The sequence below is a fragment of the Thunnus albacares genome, chromosome 21 (assembly GCF_914725855.1).
Source record: "Thunnus albacares chromosome 21, fThuAlb1.1, whole genome shotgun sequence".
Classification (NCBI taxonomy): Eukaryota; Metazoa; Chordata; class Actinopteri; order Scombriformes; family Scombridae; genus Thunnus; species Thunnus albacares.
The window spans coordinates 12,451,553-12,471,329 of record NC_058126.1 but is presented as its reverse complement, the minus strand read 5'-3'; the positions used below and the strand labels follow the sequence as shown (position 1 = coordinate 12,471,329).

At 42.0% G+C, this 19,777-nt stretch overlaps 2 protein-coding genes across 2 annotated transcripts; one reads left to right on the top strand and one right to left on the bottom strand.

Moving 5' to 3' along the window:
* Positions 1-1,303: 1,303 nt before the first annotated feature.
* On the top strand, positions 1,304-11,884 carry csrnp1b (cysteine-serine-rich nuclear protein 1b). Its single transcript, XM_044340276.1, has 5 exons — positions 1,304-1,517; positions 8,170-8,362; positions 9,902-10,161; positions 10,254-10,550; positions 10,682-11,884. The coding sequence occupies exons 2-5, from the start codon at positions 8,188-8,190 to the stop codon at positions 11,735-11,737; spliced, it is 1,788 nt and encodes a 595-aa protein (XP_044196211.1). The 5' UTR covers positions 1,304-1,517; positions 8,170-8,187; the 3' UTR covers positions 11,738-11,884.
* A 3,093-nt stretch (positions 11,885-14,977) lies between these two features.
* Positions 14,978-17,301, bottom strand: LOC122972882 (chymotrypsin-like elastase family member 2A). The gene is made up of 8 exons (XM_044340277.1): positions 17,220-17,301; positions 17,014-17,108; positions 16,565-16,671; positions 16,235-16,363; positions 15,922-16,058; positions 15,683-15,831; positions 15,205-15,354; positions 14,978-15,059 (listed from the first exon to the last, which is right to left on the bottom strand). The coding sequence occupies exons 1-8, from the start codon at positions 17,299-17,301 to the stop codon at positions 15,042-15,044; spliced, it is 867 nt and encodes a 288-aa protein (XP_044196212.1). The 3' UTR covers positions 14,978-15,041.
* Positions 17,302-19,777: the final 2,476 nt, after the last annotated feature.

Here is a 19,777-nt window from a genome sequence, read left to right as displayed (position 1 = left end):
CGTCACTATAACGCAAAATCATGCAAGATCATAGATTTACAATAATATCAGCTGAGTCCCCATACTGTATGACACACGTGCTAGAGATCATTTACAGTTATGATCGTTTGTTATAGTAAAGCAGCTGTTTCCTCTGAAATCATACTTCACTTTTGTGTTCCATGAAAAGAAAGTGATTCATAACTTCGTACAGCCTCGTCAGTGTTTTCCTTTAACTGGAAATAAGCCACACCGCACAGCATTGCAGCACCGCCCACGTCACTATTATGTTATGATGTTATCTGTCTAGTAATGACACCCGTCTCGCTGCTCACCAGTTAGCTCACAGACAAGAATCTGGGGATCACTGTAAGGTGTTTATGAGGGTTAAGGGGAAAAAAAATAAACTCACGTGTTTTATTTGAAGATAGGAAAAGTTTTGGGGGTGATATTGATTATAGATTTCACTGTTTTCGCTTATTGTCAGTTCAAGAGGATATATCATGTACATGTAGCAGTGGTTCCAAACATTTGTTGCTTCTGAGCTGATAAAACGAAGCAATTTCTACTTGCAGCACTAAAGAGTGATTTTTTTTTCTGTTGTTTGTTTGAATAATTTAAATAAAGTGAAATTATGAGACCGTCCTCCCGTGAAAAACAACTCAATATGTCGTAATGTTAGGTTCCCAAAAGCAACAAACGAGTTATTGTTACGTTTGAGTGACAGAGGCCATTTAGTGGCTGTAATGATTATGACCTGGACAAATTTCTTCATCCCGTCTACGATTATCCACAATTATCTTTTTTCTTTTTTTCAAAAAGAAAATATCAGAAGAAAGACTGAAAAAAAATGTGCAGCAAAATATAGTTTTTCTACTTTTCTGTCATATCGCGACCACTCAGATTTATCTTGCGACCCCTTGTTGGGGCTCCGACCACCAGGATGAAAACCACTGATGTACAGAATATTACCAGCCACTATCATTGTATACATTTAAAGTTAGAGTATGGTTATAGTTTCAAGTTTTAGTTGAGCTTCTTAGTGATTTAATGTTTTTATATATTGAAATCCAAGCAGATATTTTCACAAACTCACCACCAGAGGCTCATCCTCAGTGGGTCAAAGGGGTTTATTTCCTTATAGCCCATGACATTTTATTATAATGTTAATTAATACAGTAGATGACCATATGTAGGCTGTTTTCTCACGCAGGTAGTCGACTATGGGTACAATAACATAGGAGGACAGGCAGGAAGCGGCGTGGGCAGCCTCCCTGTGTCACCGCCTGCGTCAGACCAGACGCCAGGAGGGAGTTTTCCACTGACGAAAAACGCTGCGCTTCTCGGCAGTCTGCTACAGACAAGGGAAGCGCTTCAGCTGGTACGGTGCCCCGTACGGCAGAGACACACACAGACAATAGCACCCGAGGATAAACGCTGTATTCGTTCGTGCCATTTGGATTACTATACTGTTATCCCACCGGCTGTTTATCCAACGCTATTTTGTCCCTAATGGTGATCGGATACTTGAATTGGTGGTGAGTACAACAAATAGAATCGGGGAGTTCGCTGTCGGGTTATTGAACACCGTAATTTACGTAACCTCCGCTGAGGAGGGAAGCCAAATAGTTTGAATGTTCTTTCCCTTATGTCGGAGACATTTAAACACACAGGCTGTGTGAGAGGGGTAAAAAAAAAAAATTGCAGTTACAGATGAATATTTGCGGTGTCGGCTTCTCTTAAAACACACTTTACATATAGTCGTGTTCGCTTAACTTGACGCTTTAAAATGATTGTAAATATTGATACGGTTGGCTGCCTGCTAGAGTTTAGAGTAATTGGCTTCATATCTGTTTTACGCACAGGTGATCACAATTTGATAACAGGCACGAGACGTAAAGAATAATTTGTTGATTTAGGCGAGATTCCAACAATCCGCTTCATTCACTTATTGATTAATATATTGATGACTCAGATTTTTTACAGACTTCCACAGCAGCTCAGATCAGATAGCTTATGTTTGCGCTTCACATTTCAGTGTGTCCCTGCTGTCTTTTTTCATTGAACCGAACAGGTTGGCTTTGTGTATTCAGCCCGTGTGGAGTTGTTCTCGTTCACCTCAGCGGTGCTGGTGCGCCTCTTGTAACTAGAGCGACTCCTGAAGGCACTACATCTGAACACACAGCTGACGGGGGCTGCTGTCATTAGAATTAGCATTAATCATGAGGAATGATCGGGTCAACAGGGAAAGAGCACCGCGCTCGGCCTCACGGCTTTGCATGTATATAGCCGCTGCGAGATTTAATGATTGATTTGTAGCCATTCATTTGTGCTGATATCATTATTTTATGCCGCTGTGCGCCAAGTCTGGATACGGAATGTTGAGCGCCTTCATTGTTTGACAAACAGTTTAATGTTTCCATAACAGCATATGAACATTTGTCCCATGTGTCATAGACAATTAATATGATGGCGAAAGTTTGTGCTGATGTGATTTCTATAAAAGGCACGAGTGTGTCACAGCTGCTTGCTTTTTTTAAATTATTATTATTATGATCATACAGCAGGCTACTGATCAGAAGCTGCCCTTAATGTTTCACTTATGCCACTAGGATATAATCTGAGGCTTGTTTTATAGAGCCAGGCTGTATCTGTTTTTGATAGAGCAATGTAATCGTCTCTAGCGCGACCTCACCCGGATCATTTTTGGAATCATGTTTTCTGGAATTAGGCTACAGAGAGCTGAATGATCCTTTGTTTACAGAGAGGTTATATATCACTTGGTGCTGTGCATTTCTTGTGCTGTGTGTTTCTTAGAAATGTTCAGTCATGTCAAATGCCTCTTTATCTCCACTTATATAATGTCATATTCCATTTTAGCTCACATTTCACACCCTGAGCTCCCTGTGATGATTAATAATAATAATAGTTTTGTTGCTCTTTGATGAAACCTAACTTGAATGTCAAAGCAATAAGAGCTCTGTGCAATATTTGGAGGAATTCCAACCCTGACAAACACCGTCCATGCCTCCTGACACCCTCGTCTCCATCATACTGTACTCAGCTAACCTTGTGGTGCCTGCAGCTGTCAGACACAGCATTGATAATCTGGATGGCCACTTCCTGTGCACTGCAGTGTATGTTTCACAAGCTCAGGAAGCTCACACACACTTTTAGTATCTGTCTCCCCAGCTGGGAGAGGCAGCAGCGACAGTGCTGGGTTCAGACAAGGTTGTCTGTGCCTGCTTCATTTTGGTCACGCAGGATGGCCCCCATGCTTTTGTGCCTGGAGACGTGAAGAGGAGGAGGAGGAGGAGGAGGAGAAGGAGGAGGAGGGGGGGTGGGGGTGTGCAGGGAGTCTGCTGAAGGTCTCCCACACAGCAGTGGAGAGCTCCCATCTGCTTTGTCCTCGCCCAGCATTCCATACAGCAAGTGTCCCAGACTGGAGCACGACCCCTGAACCCATAACCACCTCCTCCCTTCCTCCCCCCTCACACACACACACACACACACACTCAAACACAAAGCTGCATGTTTGGTGCTAGCAGGCTGTTCTGCAAAGGAATTTTTTTTTGTTTGTTTGTTTATGCACTGCACAGCTCCTGATCTGTGAAAATCTGTCAGAAAAAGAAAAAATCACAGCCCCATATTTTTACTTCTTTTATCTCTCATTCTTTAATAATTAGTGCAACTAAAAAGAAAAGCAGCCAATTATCAACATTTCTGTTTTTAAGCCCTCTTTTTGGTTTACACTATGTGTAGCCTAACCCAAACCAGTAAGAGTGCACACACTGACTCGTGCAGCTGATTCAAGTTTGGCCTGCATAACAGATTGATGACAGCTGAGTGCATGTGAGCTCCACGTGCAAGCTAATACCCTGTCAGGTGTGGCTGTGGAAAGGTAGCGTTTGCTCTCTCTGCTGCCCCATGGGAGGAGGACTTTCCAGTGGTTAGCAGTAGAAAACACATCTGGGTTAGATAGAGCCTGTGTTCTTCTCCCACTATTACAGTGAGAGTGGCGCTGCCAGAATGGAATTCCTGTGGCTTGGAGACATGACATTATTTATTTGTTTTGTACGATCCTCCCTCTTTCTTCCCACTACCTCTCCTTTTTGGAATCAGTGTGTGCACGGGTCAAGGCAGAGGAACAGAATGTTTCTGTGGCACAGTCACAGCGAGCTCTGGGCTTCCAGTGAGAACAACAGGCTCATAGAGCAGAAAACAGGAGCTCTCCCCACATTGTTCCAGCAGGTGGAGCGCTTCTGAGTAACAGCTGAGTTAAGAAACGAGCCAGTGTTTCCCCAGCTGTGCAGGAGCTGGAATCCAGCCCGCCGTCACCTCGATGGCTCTGATCAATTACCCCCGTCTTCTCAGTGACAGAGCTGGAAGTGAGAGAGGTGCAGTACCTTGAAGCCTGGAGGGACGGCCTGCCCAGACACGTTTCCACACACGCAGGAAGACTCCCGGGCTCATCATTATCACATTTTATGAGCACTCAACTCAGTCAGTCAGTCATTCAGACACTGCACAGGGTTGTCAGTGTGCCATGTAAATGCTCTCGGCTGGCTAAGATTAGTGTGTCTTGTTGCTCCCACCCACACCGTTATCGGCTGCAAAGGGGACGGACAGGCAGTGCGAGGGGGCAAAGTCAACTGTGACTTGTCCTGTTGGGGCAGACAGGGCAGTTTGAACAGGCTCCTGGATGACATGTCTACATTTGCATGGATGGATATGCACATTTTTTCCTTTAGGTTTGTTTAGATTTTCTTGATGTATAAGTGCTTGTGGTTTTCCTAGTTTTTGTACTCCTGATCATGTCTCCTAGAAACCAAATGACTTCTGTTAACTCTTCCTGACATTTTGGGAAAACTAGAAGTGAATGTAGGAATTGTTTCACCTTAAAATCCGCTTTTTAACAGTCACCTAAGGTGAAGAATTAGAGCAATGTTATAGAATTTAGTATTTTTATTGTTAAATGTTCTTAATGAGTGATTGAATTTAACTTTTTTTAATTTTTTTACCTCCTGTCCTTATAATTTAAGATTCCTTAGGAAGGACTTGAGCTGTCTGCAGATACAATAGAAATTAATTGGGATTCTGAAGATACATTAACAGCCTGTAGCTGCATGTATTAAGATAATCTTATTCGACAGACATAGTTATGCATCTGACTTGAGCTGTGTAGTGCTTCTGGTGACAAATCTCCTCGCTGGAGATTTATCTTCCCAACTCTGTGACAACTGGCTGGGGAGCACCTCAGCGGATGCGTCCTTTATCTGCCTGCCTGTGTGCGGTTGATGGAATGACAGTGATGCATAATTTAGTGTGCGTTGAAAACATGCTGTGCTCCCTCTCTGGCTCGGCTGTCCGATCACATCCATTCTCCATTTAGAGCAGACATTCACAGGCACTGCTTTCTTGAGGAGCCGGCTCTGAATTCTTCTCTTTTATCTTTTTTTTCCCCCCCTCTCCACCCTTTTTTGCAAATGAGTCATTGCACGATTGCTGTCTTTTTACCCCCAGTCCCTTGTTCCATCCGCTCTTCCAGCTCTCTTGGCTGTGGGTGCAGCGGCTGAGCAGGCTGAGAAGCTCCAGATTGACTACAAGCCGTCCCCTTGCCAGGATTAACCTCTCGCCATTGTTTCTGCCCGTTGAACAGGATTAACAAATCAATGTGTCAGGTAGACTGCAGTCAAGAGACAATGACCCAGTTCTGACACCACTGCCCCCCCCCCACCCCCCACTCTCTCCCTCTCCTCCCCCTTCTGCCTCACTGCAGCTTTTAATTAAAAAGACTTTGCTTAGCTGGCGCTATGCACTCCCTTGAGGATGCCTCACAGCTTTGTTTTCATTTTTTTTACAGGGAATTGGGGGTGGGAGTGATGGCAAAAAAATGTAAGGTGAACCCATGTGCGCTCCTCTTGCTCTTCTCTTGCACACAGATACATATGCTGAGGTGTGGCATTAAAAAACACATATGTTGTTTGGTGAGTGCAGCTCACAAGCAACAGATGCTGCACCCAGGTGTTCCTAAATTGTTTCAAGGCTAATCGCATGATGTGATGATATTAGTAGCTGTGAGAGGCATTTGGAGATTATTTCCTGCTCAAGTGAGTTGATGAAAGGGAACCAAGTGAATGCTTTTCTCGTCGCTGAAGCGCAGAGGTGGTCACAGTGTGGAGGAAGATTATTTGTTTGTTGCAGAGACAATGCGAGCCAGCTTGACCTATTGCAAGGTGATTCATTCATCATATGTGCACGAGGGACAGCAATATCTTGACTGCAGCAATAGCCCTCTATACAGCTGCAAAGCTGCCCCCACCGCCTATACAAATGTGTCAGCCTCCTGCCCTTGACTCTGACTTCTTCTGTATCCTTGTCAAATGGAGGACTGGTTTTACATAATTGCTCCCTGTTGCATGCTGAAAATGACCTGTGCCTTGCATATCAGCTTTTTTTTTTGTTCACTCCGCCCCTAGAGTGCTGACACTTGCGTAACATCTTGATAAGACAAAACATGCATGCAGGATACACATGGAGTTAAAGTTCTACTAAAAGTCATTGGAGGATCTCTGGGCATGACGTATCCTGCCTTTGGCACACTTAGCTGTCTGCAAAGGTATAATGGTGACAGTTAAGCCTTTTGGCAGGACAGCTTGGTGTTTGTGCGCCTTAGCCATGTTCTGTGTAATAATGGACATGGTTAAATTTAACTTGCTATGTGATGAAAATGTAAAGATCCCTATACTCCACAGTTATCAAAAATCTGTAAAGCGAAAAGAAACAGTGCAAAAATGACCATTGACAGATTTTACAGTTGCTCATAAACATTTTTTTTTCCAAAATTATAGGTATAACCAAGTAAATGTTTAAACAAACAAAGCTAAAAATAACTATACATAACATGCTCAAGCTGCAGCAGCTGTAAGTGATTTGGCTGCGATTCTGAAGACAGTAAACAGTTTGCTGGTGAAATGATCTCTTTATGGCTAAAGTAAAAGCCTTCTTGCCCATTCCACATCATTGTAGGGAGTGTCTACGCTGGAGCTGAGCCCAGTCATGTCTTCCTTCTCCCCTCACTTCCTTCCTCCCTCCACCCCTTCTTCGTCCGTCCTTGTTTAAGTTAGCAGGAGCTCGGCCCCAGACTGTGACGATGACCTGTCTTGTCTAGCAGTCATCATCGCCTCGCACTTCCCAGAAGTTGTGAAGATGACTGTCTGTTGTTTGTCATAGCTACGTGACGCATTCACGTTCCATGACCGTAAAATACACCAGCAGTAAACATTTCCTCTTATCACAACATGTTAATTTTTCATGTCAGTGGTTTCTGTTCTTTTTCCCTGGAACAAGCTGAGAAGACAGGAGGTGGAATTGGCGAGTATTATTCATTGATTTAAAATAAGATTTAAAGACATCAGGCAAGCTTGTACACGGAAGAAGTTTCACAGATAATAGGCAATGTTTTTAAAGATTAGAGAGTAAATGGCATTCCCTCTTCTCAAGGCCTTTAACTGGTGATCATCTTTTTCGCTTGTCTCTTTCTCCCTGCCTGTCTCTCTCAAAGGATTGATTGTTTTTATCACTGAAGCAGCAGCCCTTCTCGCTGGAGCTCTGAAAGAATGCATTCAGGAGTTGCATAACAAAACATCTCGACTATGCGTAGCCATACATATTTACTATGAGGGCCATGTATGCATATTAAACAGGACAAGTGGCAAATTGCCCCAGCTTTGGCCCTGCGTGTTTTGATTGCGAAGGCTGCCTAAAAGGAATGATTGAAATTAAATGTCTCTGTGTAGATGATTTGGTCACCTCCCTGCTCGGTCCTTTCTCTAATCAATGCATTTGCTGAGCTGATGGGATTTGGAAGAGGGTGAAGGGTCCAGTAATTGTTGACTTATGCGAATGGACCTGATTGATTGTTTCCTGTGCCATGGCTAACTCCCTCTCTCAGCTGAGTACTGCACGAGATTGGCTGCATACGGTCTCACATGGCCAAGCACAGGACTCGCTTGTATCAATAACCCTGTGAAAAACTCGTGTGAATAGCTTCCATGCTACATAATGGTACTGTGTTCTTATTAAATTCTGTACATTAGCAAAACAAAACCTGAGTTCTTTAGTGATCAAAGCTGTTGAAACAAGTGTGAATAATTTGCTAATAACCCCTCCCTCTGCTCCTTCCTGCAGATTGTTCACACTAACGCCATGAGTGGGCTTCTCAAGAGGAAGTTTGAGGAGGTGGATGAGGACCCATGCTACTCCTCGCCCTCCTCCCTCTCCTCTGCCTGCTCAGGCTGGGACTCGGAGGGGGAGAGCTGCTACTCGGACACCCTGGATTCCACTCCCAGCAACCCCAGCTCCCCAGCGACAAATTTCAATAGTGAGTGTCCTCTTCCAGCCATGATAAATCATACAGAGCCGATGGTACATGCTTCTTAATGTGTTCTTTCGCCTTGTCTTTGCTGCTCCGTGGAGGCTCTGATAACAAACCCATAAAAATGGGGTAGAGGTTAAGGAATTTAGGCAGCTGGCAACCCATGAAACACTTGACAGAAATGATTTCAGACTTCTGCAATGAATACTCCTTTTGATTTCATGCCCTAAAGCGGCAAAATGGCTAATCGCATTATGCAGTGGCTGCTCACCTTGGCTCCATCTCCACCTTCTTCCCAGAGCCTTGCAGACAGACAGAGCCTCACCTTTCCTGGAGATATGTGGGTCGAGCGGCTTTAGGGTGTTTCTTGTCTGGACCTGGTGGGTCCGTCTGCTGGCCTTTAGGGGACGGAGAGGGATTGTAGGGGAGAAGGGCAAAAAGTTGTGAGGTTTCCAGGATGGTGGGGCTGGGAGCCAGGAAGAGAAGCGTGGCAGGTTGCCAAAGCTGGGAACACACAGAGCCTTGTCTGAAGCCCGGGCATGCACCCAGCACAGGTGCTGAAAGAGGCTGGGTGAGGGATACAAAAAGAGGGGGGTAGGACAATCAAGGAAAGAAGGCATACAGACACATCTAGAAGAGCAGATTGTGTGGACTATAATCCGGTGTTTATGTTGGACAGAAAGTTGTTTGCCATTGTGAAGTGAAGGGGGGAAAAACAGCCAGCAAAGCTATCCCATTTATAGACAGCGGAGAAGGTGTCATTTGTCTCTTGCAGGTGTCATAAGCTTGACTGGATTTGATGGATGTGAGGCTGAAACTGGCAGTTTGTTTCATCTGTATTACCCCCTGGCAGATTACACGACATATTAAAGTTATTGTCTGCCTGTAGAAGGAGAAAAGGTTGCTTTTCTTCCTCTGAGTTTCAATTTATCATACCAAGTACACAAATTTTACTTATTTTACCTTTTGACTCTTGTGATTTTGGTGAGTAGTTGTTCAGAGCTTGTCACAAGAAAGCTCAGCAGCTGAGAAAATGGGAATCCACAAGGAGTTTCCCTACCACATAATAAAGGTAATGCCCAACACATGTGGGGTATTCTCATCCTTTTCATTGGCCCTGGCAGCTTAAGCTGAGGAAAAAGTGACTTGTCTTAAAGCGAGGCTCAAAAGTCTTGCTGAATATTCTTTGGATGAGGATGTTGAATTTATAATAAATCTTGAATAATTGTTGGGCTTGTTCCCACATATGGTTCTACTTTGATTCCCATATGGTTTTATTGTATTTGTCTGGGTATAGAAAGATGGCTCGTTGCTCTGGACCCTGAATGGTTTTAACAGAGAAAGGACCTTTGACTCCTGTCAGTTACTGGGCCATCTGTGGGTATTGTCAGCTAGCAGGGTGGGCAGTTTTTATTCCTGTCCTGAGAGTTACACTGACCCGCCCCCACCCCTTCCTCCTCCTCCTTATTCAATAGAAGAATTATGAAAGTCTCTTCTACTTGGACAAGATGTATTCTAAACTGAAAACCTCTTTTCCCTCCACAGCAACATCCATCCTCAAGAAATCAAAGAGAGCACGACGGGGCAACGTTACCTTTGACCAGGTGACAGTGTTCTTCTTTCCTCGGTGCCAGGGCTTCACTAGTGTTCCCAGTCGAGGAGGATGCACTCTGGGTATGATGCAGCGCCACAGCGCGCTCCGCACATACACACTCGCTGAGTTTGCTGTGGAGCAGCGGCTCCTACGCCGGGAAAAATTCCTCAACAGGCTCAGGGAAGAGAAACTGGAGGCTCTCAAACTGAAGGTGAGCAAGTTTGCACAAAAGTGTGACGGATAAGGATGTAATATGTAAAATTCCAGGCAACACTTACATATTTAATGCATTTTTCTCTCCAGCTGACTAAGAATGGAACCCAGGAGAGCGAGGAGGCAGAGCAGCTGACGGTGGACGACATCCCTGAGCAGGACATCGACATCAGTGGAGCCAACCTCGACGAAGGCTCTTTCCTCCAGCCTTACCCGTCTAAGCGCCGCTACGCACTGCTGAAAGCAGCCGGTGTGAAGAAGATCGACAAAGAGGAGAAGAGGCAGCTGCACGAGCTGAGGATCTCCAGGGAGAACTGCGGTTGTGACTGCCAGGGCTTCTGCGAGCCAGAGACCTGTAGCTGCAGCCTGGCTGGCATCAAATGTCAGGTAAGAGCTGAAAACCCCCTTCATGCTCAGTTGGATTCAGAGGTTCTGATAAAAAGAGAACCAAATCAGTTGGGGGCTTCTGTTATATGTATTTGACAAGTGATTTAACTCCCTCTATCTGCTTCTTGTAGATGGACCATTCCTCTTTCCCATGTGGCTGTACCAAGGACGGCTGCGGGAACACAGAAGGTCGCATTGAGTTCAACTCCACCAGGGTACAAACGCATTACATCCACACTATCATGAAGCTGGAGCTGGAGAAGAGGCTGGAGGAGCAGTCTAGCACAGAGGAGGAGGAAGAGAACACGAGCGAGGCCACCCCATCGCAGACTACCCCTCACGGGCCCCTTGGTTTACCCATTCAGGCCGAGCACCCCTCCATACCCGCAGTGCCCTCCTTCCCCTTTAGCTCGGAGCTGGCGGCAGCTGGAGAGAACAGCTGCAGTAGCGATATGACAGACTTATCAGACTCTTCAGGTCAGAGTGAGTACTCCGAGGCAGGCGAGAGCCCGTGTGAGCATCGCACCCAGCTGGATGTCGACGAGAAAGGCCTTAGCCGCATCCTCAGTTTCAGCGACACAGAGAACTGCTCAAGAAGTAGCAGGGACGGTGGGGATAAGAACAGTAAAGACACTTGCTGCCCAGATCAACGGCAAGAGCAACAGCAGCCATCTACGGAGGCATTTAGTAGCTTTAGCATGGTGGATTTTGCTGACGAGAATGACAATATAGACGTTGCACTGTTGGACTCTGAAGAGGATCACACAGACAATCGAGCAACAGCCATCTCAGAACTTTTGGATGAGAACGCCAACCAGGGAAACGCCCTATTCCATAGCAGTAGTGTGCCACACACACCTTCCCCCACCATCGATCGCTCAGCAAGCTATAGCATGGACCTGAGCCTCTCTTCAGAGTCAGACCTGGAGTTCTTTGACGGTTTCCCCTGCTTGGGGCCCAGCTCGCTCTACAACTCCCTCAAGGAGTACGAACACATGGACAACTTTTTTCAGTTTCAGCTGCCTAGTTACCCCAGCCTCCCTCCGGCTAGTGACCCCGGGACCTGCCTCCTGGAGTCACTGATTGGCCTTTCAGAATCCGTCCCAGAACCCCCTGCCACATTTACAGACAATCAGCTGTTGGAGGAAGCCATGAAATTGTCTGTGATGGAGTCTGTGAAAGTTTGACAAAACGTGAAAATTTGTGGACAGTGCAAGAAAAAAACAGGGGTTTTTCGGGGGGACTGTACATGCACATAAGATGTCAATGTCAACATGTTTGGTTTTTGGAGGAAGCTGTGATTTCCCTCTTGCCTAATAAATGTTTAAATTCCAGACTTGCCTTCAAAACGTTAGCAAAGCAGTTTGGGAGTATTGCTGTGTGAGATGGCAGCTAGTGTTAAAAGTGAAAAGATACAAAATAATGATCAAATTGACCAGGCCCACATAAACCAATGATGGCTCTCAATTCCTAAGAAAGCTCTTTTAACCAAACCAAGATCACCAACCATATGCTAAACAGGAATCAACCTTAATGAGGCCAGGTTGGGAATCTCAACACAGCTGAATGTGCACCTCAGGGATTTTTTTCTAGCTTTCTAGCTTTTGGAGGCAATGTGTGGTGACCATTGCTGTGATGGGCATGGTTTTGCCTTCATATGAAAGTCAAATCACAACATAGTCCTGTTCATATCCTCCCTTTGGGCCCAGATGACTTGAGTAGGTGGGGTCCTCCTTGTGTTGAATCCTGAAGCTAGTGGACTCTTTCTCCTCAAGATCTTTCCTAAGGGTCTTATATGGTACAAAAAAAAAATCCCTCTAAAAGCTCCTCGATCAGCACTTTATCTGTGAAAATAGTTATATATGAATAGGCATTGTTTTGGTTGTATGGGGTCGATTCAACAGTTCAACGCTAAATTATGGAGTTTCATATTTATGAGCGGGGTAACTAGAAATAATGCTCATACCATTAAAAGCTGTAGCTGTATTGTCTTTATTACTTTTGTTTTAAATTATTTCCTTTATGATTTTATTTTATTTATTTCAGATTAAGCCTACTTTCACTCAAGAAGCACTGTGGTTTGATATTTTCACCTGAAAGTGCAATCTTCCTTCCTTTTTTCCATATCACGTTTTGGCATTGTTATGGGAAATAGGACCACAAGTCCATCGGAAAGTATTTAATATCTATTCTCTTATACAGTACATTTAACATTTTTTTTTGTAACTTATTATGTCATTATTTCATTAGTTATTTAATTTAAGACATTTTGGCAATAAAATGGGCTGTTGTGAAGTTTACTGGATGTGCCTGCTTATCAGGGGAGCCATGCCTGCCAATGGTGTGTGCACAGTGCTTCCATTTAAGCTTTGGGACTGAAAACTGTGGAATCTCCCTAATCACTGAAACTAAATTATGGGTCTATTGTATCGCTGCCTATAATGTAACCATAGAAAATTACACTAATATTTTGTAACTAATTTATGTAGGTTGACAAAAGAATTCTAATCACTGACAAATTGAATATTTTATTAATAAAATGAAATGAGTAATTTTCAATCTGGGACAACCTTTGTAATATATGAATTATAGAGAAATGTATACTTATGAAGGTTATCGCTCTCTAGCATTCTGAAGTATTTTTCATAGGCAGTCTTATGGTTAGATATCTTAGCAAAATGCCACTAAAAAGTAAATTGCAAAGATCAATTTGATTGTACTCTGAATTTTCTGGAAGTCTGTGACTTGGGTTACATTATGTTATAAATTCAACATGTTAAAGGTTTTTGTGGATAAAAACTGCATATATTATACAATTTTTATCGCACACACAAAGCCTGAAAATTGAAGAGTTGCCTCATTAATTACAGAACAAAACCTTTCAAAGGTGATTCTGCTGTCACCAGTGTGAACAGTTGAGGGACACTAGAGAGCTGATGTACATATCTCACCCTTTCTACAGCTGTGTCAACAGCCTTTCTGGACCCTTTAGAAATTATGCATGCAGGTCCTGTTTGTTAAAACTTGTTCTGATTAATTGTATACTTTGAAAAGTGCAGAGTGCACATTGGAAATGTATTATTCGCTTTTTGCCTTTTTGATTACTTTGAAATCCATCCGATATATGTTCTTATGCCACGAAGAGGGCACTGAATTTTGCAAGCAAACATTTGTTTCTCTTGTATAAAACATCAATTCTCATGAAGAAATGGCAACAGTGAGTGTTTATCAATGTAATGTATTACAGTACAGCTTTTTTTTATTATTTTCAAAGAACGTGTCTTACTTTTTGCCTTTTGTGTTGTACATATTTCTGCTTGAATGGTCCTGCAGAGCAAACAAAGCTGCTTTATTTTTTACATATTCACACTTTAACCTGCTGTTCAAAAACAGTTTCTTTCATCTAAGCCATTTTGACAGCCTGTCCCTCCAAATAATAATAAAAAAAAACATTTTCTAAATTCTTGACTGTTATTTTTCATTTGTTGATATGTCAGAGTGAACTTCCACTAACTTTATGCTACATAATAAACCTGTCAACTGATTCAGAGGCAGAAGATAAATAAATATGCCCACAGTGTTGCTTTCTGTCAGTTCAAGTATATTTTATGTAGTCTTAGCTACCTAACACAAAACAGTTTCAAATGTTTTATGTTCTAAACTACAAAAAACTATATTAAAACAAAATGTACAGTTCACATTCACCTTAGGTTAAACGAAAGAACCGTCTTTTTGCCTTTTTTGTGTGTGTTAACCACTGGAATTCATCTGCGGTTTCTGGTCTCCATGGCTAAGAGAAAAACACCGACTTTACGTGATGTCATGCTGTCGTCTCCTGACTACCACCACAAACATATGGCTGGAGATCCCAGACAAGAAGGAAATGTCGGGCCAGTGACTGCATATAGCTCACATGTGGCCATCATTAAGAAAATTTGGTTGTCGTTAAAAGTCTTTTGGTGGATGTTGCAAGAATTTTTTGGTTTTCTTTGATTCTGGCTACATCAAAAAGGTTTTACCCCTTACTGTCATATTGCCACTTGAGTCTTTTTTGCTAATAGAGGTCCAGTCCCTTTGGTCTTTGCTTGAAAACATCCATTAAGACATCCTGAGGAATTTTCCATCCTCTGGGGTTGCAGCTTGGGAGGTCAGAAGATCAGGATTTCTACTTAAAGTGGTATTCGCCCAGTGACCCTTTAACTGCGGACTGCATTTGCAGACATGCTGGTTGTAAGCAAAGTACATCCACCCAAAATGCATCTAGAAAGCCATATATTTCCTGAGATTGTGAGAAATTACAAGAGTCCTGAGAGGATCCAGCATGCTGTTTAGTCTAAACATGAAGCACTTACGCCACCCTCTGGATAAATTAAGAACTACATGCAAATAGTTAAATTCAGAATAAGTGTATGTTAAACACAAATGACTGAGATGCATAGACTTTTTATTTCACAGGTTCCATTTTGCAGTTTGGACAAAACACTGTGGCATTTACAAATTCTCCAGAACCTGAAAAAAAAACAAACACAAAAATCAGGCAACTGATAAATGATGACATAGTCTGAATCAAACAGTTATGAATGAATTAATCACAATCTGGGATTACAATAGACTTTGCAGTCAAACACAGTGATCAAGGTAACAAGAAGCTTACTGAATATATCCAGTCTTGGAAGGAAGACACTCTGGTGAAGACGGTGGGTTTGGACACTTGGTTGCATGCACCAGATGGACCATAGCTGACAATACCATGGACTCTCCATTCTCCATCAGTGAAGCAGTTCAGGGGACCTCCGGAGTCACCCTGGGACAGGTAGCAATAAGAATAGACATTTGTCCTCATTCATACAGCCTTTTCTTCGCCAATGAGGAAAAAATTTGATTTGGAAAAGTCTTTTTATGGAATTTATGGAAAAGAAAAAGTTTTATTGCCAGAAATGAAAGCCAGATTATTATTAAAAAAGCAAAATAAGAATTTGCTTCTGATGTTTTCTTCTTTTAAAAATGTTGCTACATTAAAACAAAAAACAAATTCAACAAATTCACATTGTAATTTAGGGTTGAGGCAAACTGGTTTCACAATAACAACAATATCCCATGCATTAGGCAGATACACTTTTTTTTTTCTTTACCTGGCAGCCTGATATGACTCCATCCCCTCCAGCACACACCATGGTTCTCAGAGCAATGCTGCCCCACCACTGAGGCTGGGAGCACACTGAATGCTCCACCACTTTGATGGGAGCCTCCTGTAGGATGTCAGGGACACTTCCTGTGAAAGCTGTGAAAACAGTGAATGCATAAATGTGAACATGTGAGCATGGCATGTGTGGACATACAGAATATGTACTATATGTGTGTGTCTACTCACAGTCCAATAGTCCCCAGCCGGTGATGACACATTCGAAGTCATGAGGCAGCATTTGGTCAGGATAGGGAAATTGGGCATAAGCCACAGCGCCGTTGTCGTACACAGGTCCAGCCAGTTTCATCAGAGCAATATCATTTCTATAGAAATGGAAATATTAAAAATTTTATCATGTAGTATAAAAATCCTGGATGTAAAAAATGCTCAGGACTCTGAAATCTATCCCTGAGGGCCAATACTGTCAGTAAAATTGTTTTTGAATAGCTTGTTGTTTTTAAATTGGGGCTAAATTAAGAGAAGTGGACTATTACTTTACCCTTTGCCAAGGTCTCCAGTCCAGCTAGGGTGGACAATAACTTTTTCCACATTGAGAAACTGCTCACTGCCGTCATTCTCATACAGGTTATATTCACCCACTGCCACACGGTACATGTTACCATCCATGCTGGTAGGAACAAAAAACAAGAACGCAATATGCTTACTTACAATCATCTGTGCAGAAAACAAGCAATAAGCACATAACAGGATTGCCAAGAATTGTGCATGACTGTTAAGTGCATTTAGTTTGACATTAAGGCAGACTTCCAGATGTTACATGTTCAAATGTAAACATGGGAGGTGTGATATTGATGCCAAAAGCCCCAACCTGAGGATACAGTGAGCAGCAGTCATAATGTAAGAGTGACCAATGAGGGAGCCTCCACAGATGTGGTAGAAGTAACCATCACCGTATGAATCATACTGGAGAGAAATCTGAGGGAAAACACAGACCAAATTAACACAGTTACAGTGGATAGTTTACTATTATTTCAGTATGATGGTCACTAATATGTCTGTGATTGGCAATGAGAAATTTAAAAAAAAATGCACAACACATTCAATTTTGAACTACCTGAACATTTTGAACAAAAACGTTGATGGTAATAAAGCCACAATCTTCTCATATTGGACAAAAGTACACCAAAAGTGTTGAATGTTAATTACATTGATACACCTTTTGCACAACTGAATGGCTTGACCAAACTTGGAGAGACTCATTGTGATAATGCATAACCTACTGCACTGTAAGAGTAATTCAAAGAGTTTCGGTTTTACCTGCCATTTCCAGGTTTTGGGTGGAGCATCATGGCCTCCTATGACTCTGTCATTCTGCACACCATAGTTGAAAGATGCCTTAGCACAAATCAACCCTATAGTGTATAAGAATATAGTATAGAAAGAAAGTATGCATTGGTGCAGTGTTCACAAAATCACTTGCAACACTTAAAAAGTAGATTGCAGCATGTTGATACATTTCTTACCAATGCAGGACAGAAAAGCCACAAGCCGAATCATGTTGGAGGACTGAGTACCAACTGAGTACCAAATGCAGTTGGGTTTCATCTATTTATATCATTTTCAGACTGGAAGACCTTCAGAAAGTATTGGGCGTTACCTGCCACTATCAGCAATACATTTGGCTAATATCAGATCGAACATACACGTCAGGTTATACTGGGGAACAAATTATTCACAGTGTGAGATTTCTTCACAGGAATTTATTTACATCTGTCAAAATCCATATAAAATACTGTAAATTTGAAATATTATTTTACATTTGTATTAATTTAGAAACTTTAGAAACAAGTGCCCTCATTTCTTATCAGCTGATGGGAAAAGAGCAGGTGTAGTCATATTAAAGCAAGGTCATCTAAACCGTCTGGGAAAAGCTCAAATGTCTCAAACACAAATTTTGCTGCAGATAACGGTCATAACAGCCAATGAAAAGAAGAAAACGTCCCACAGCGTGCTACAGTATCAGATGTTATCCAACTCAATATTGAACGAGACAAGACATATTCATATTTCAGTGAAAGATAAATATATTCAATTAGTGTAGAACAAACATAAAGAACTATATGTACATAATGAGTTTCATTGCCTGTAGAAATATGTGGAGGGAACAGCAGCATTTGATGAAACACAAAACAGTCTATTACAATTGTAAGCACTTTGTAGATAATGAAGTGGTTGGCGAGTGACTAAAACTGCCTGAACATATGCTAATGTCTCTGGCTGGATAAGGGGAAATCAGACGAGGCGAGGCAAGTTTATTTGTATAGCACATTTCAACAACAAGGCAATTCAAAGTGCTTTACATAAAACATTAAAGGCATTAACACAGAGTGCAAAGAAAACCCATTATAAAAGGACATTTAAATGCAATTAAAAATAGTTATTAAAGAGTTAAGAGAATAGAAAATAAAAATAAGCTAAGATAGAATAAGACAGATAAAAAATGTGAGAATAAGAGGAAATGAATCAAAAGCCTCAAATGTGATTTAATCAAAGGCAGCAGCAAACATAAAAGTCTTCAGTCTTGAATTAAAAGAACTGAGAGTTGCAGCAGACCTGAAGTTTTCTGTTGTTCCAGATATGTGGAGCATAAAAACTGAACGCTGCTTCTCCATGTTTAGTTTTGACTCTGGGGACAGAAAGCAGACCTGTCACAGACGACCTGAGAGGTTGTAGCAGAAGATCAGGAATGTGTTTTAGTATTTTAAAATCAATTCTTTGACAGACAGGAAGCCAGTGTAAAGATCTAAGAACTGGAGTGATTTGATCCACTTTCTTGGTCTTAGTGAGGACTCGAGCAGCAGCATTCTGAATCAGCTGCAGCTGTCTGATCGATTTCTTAGGGAGACCTGTGAAGACACCGTTACAGTAGTTGAGTCTACTGAAGATAAATGCATGGACACGTTTTTCCAAATCCTGCTGAGTCCTTTAATCCTTGATGTATTCTTAAGGTGATAGTAGGCTGACTTTGTAATTGTCTTAATATGGCTGTTGAAATTCAGGTCTGAGTCCGTGACTATGCCAAGGTTTCTGGCTCAGTTTGTGGTTTTTAACATTACTGATCGAAGCTGAACTGACTTTAATGGTTCTTCCTTGGCTTCAAAAGCAATTAACTTCAGTTTTATCTTTGTTTAATTGAAGAAAATTCTGGCACATCCAATCATTGATTTGTTAAATGCACTTACGCAGTGCTTGAATTGGACCATAGTCCCCTGGTGATATGCTTATGTAAATCTGTGTGTCCTCTGCATAATTATGGTAATATATTTTGTTGTTTTCCATAATCTGAGCCTTGGTTGATCAGAGTGATCAGGATGATCAGGATGACCAAGGTGCTTCAGTATGACCTAATAACATAAAATGACATATAAATAGAGACTAACAAACATAATATTCCTAACAGTACAATCTCTTTCAAGATATTCTCAAGAAATTATACACTAATGTTCAGTAGTAGCTGTATCGTATTGCAGCCTAATGTAAAATGCCTACTTTCTTGTGTTTTAGACTAAGATATGGGGGATAATTTACTTTCAAAACATGTTAAAAGAGTAACTGTTACTCTTGTAACATGTTTTGAAAGTAAATGCATTACTTTGCATAATTTGTGCCAGGTATTGCAGTGGGTTTATTCTCTTGGGGCATATTAACCCAATAGGCAGGTCTCTACTAAATCAGATTAGCAGCATGCCGGCTGACTACTAACCAGTAATCTATTTAATGATTTGCTGTAAAAAGAGAAGAAAAACTAATGGAAAAGTTATTTAAAAAAATATGTGATGAAATGTTGAATTTGTTTGCCTCAGTTGTGCTCCCATTAAGGCTTCAAACTGACAATTATTTTTTTATGTAAATTTCTTGTTAAATGTCCGTAAAATTTTATTTCATTCATAAGACTATAAAGCTTCTACACTAGCGTTGTCTGTTGCTAGGCAACCGCGTAGCACACCGCTTCAAGGACGGCTAATCGAACACAGGCTGCTCCGTCTCGTCATGGAGCTCAAACTCAGCACGGCTCGATTTT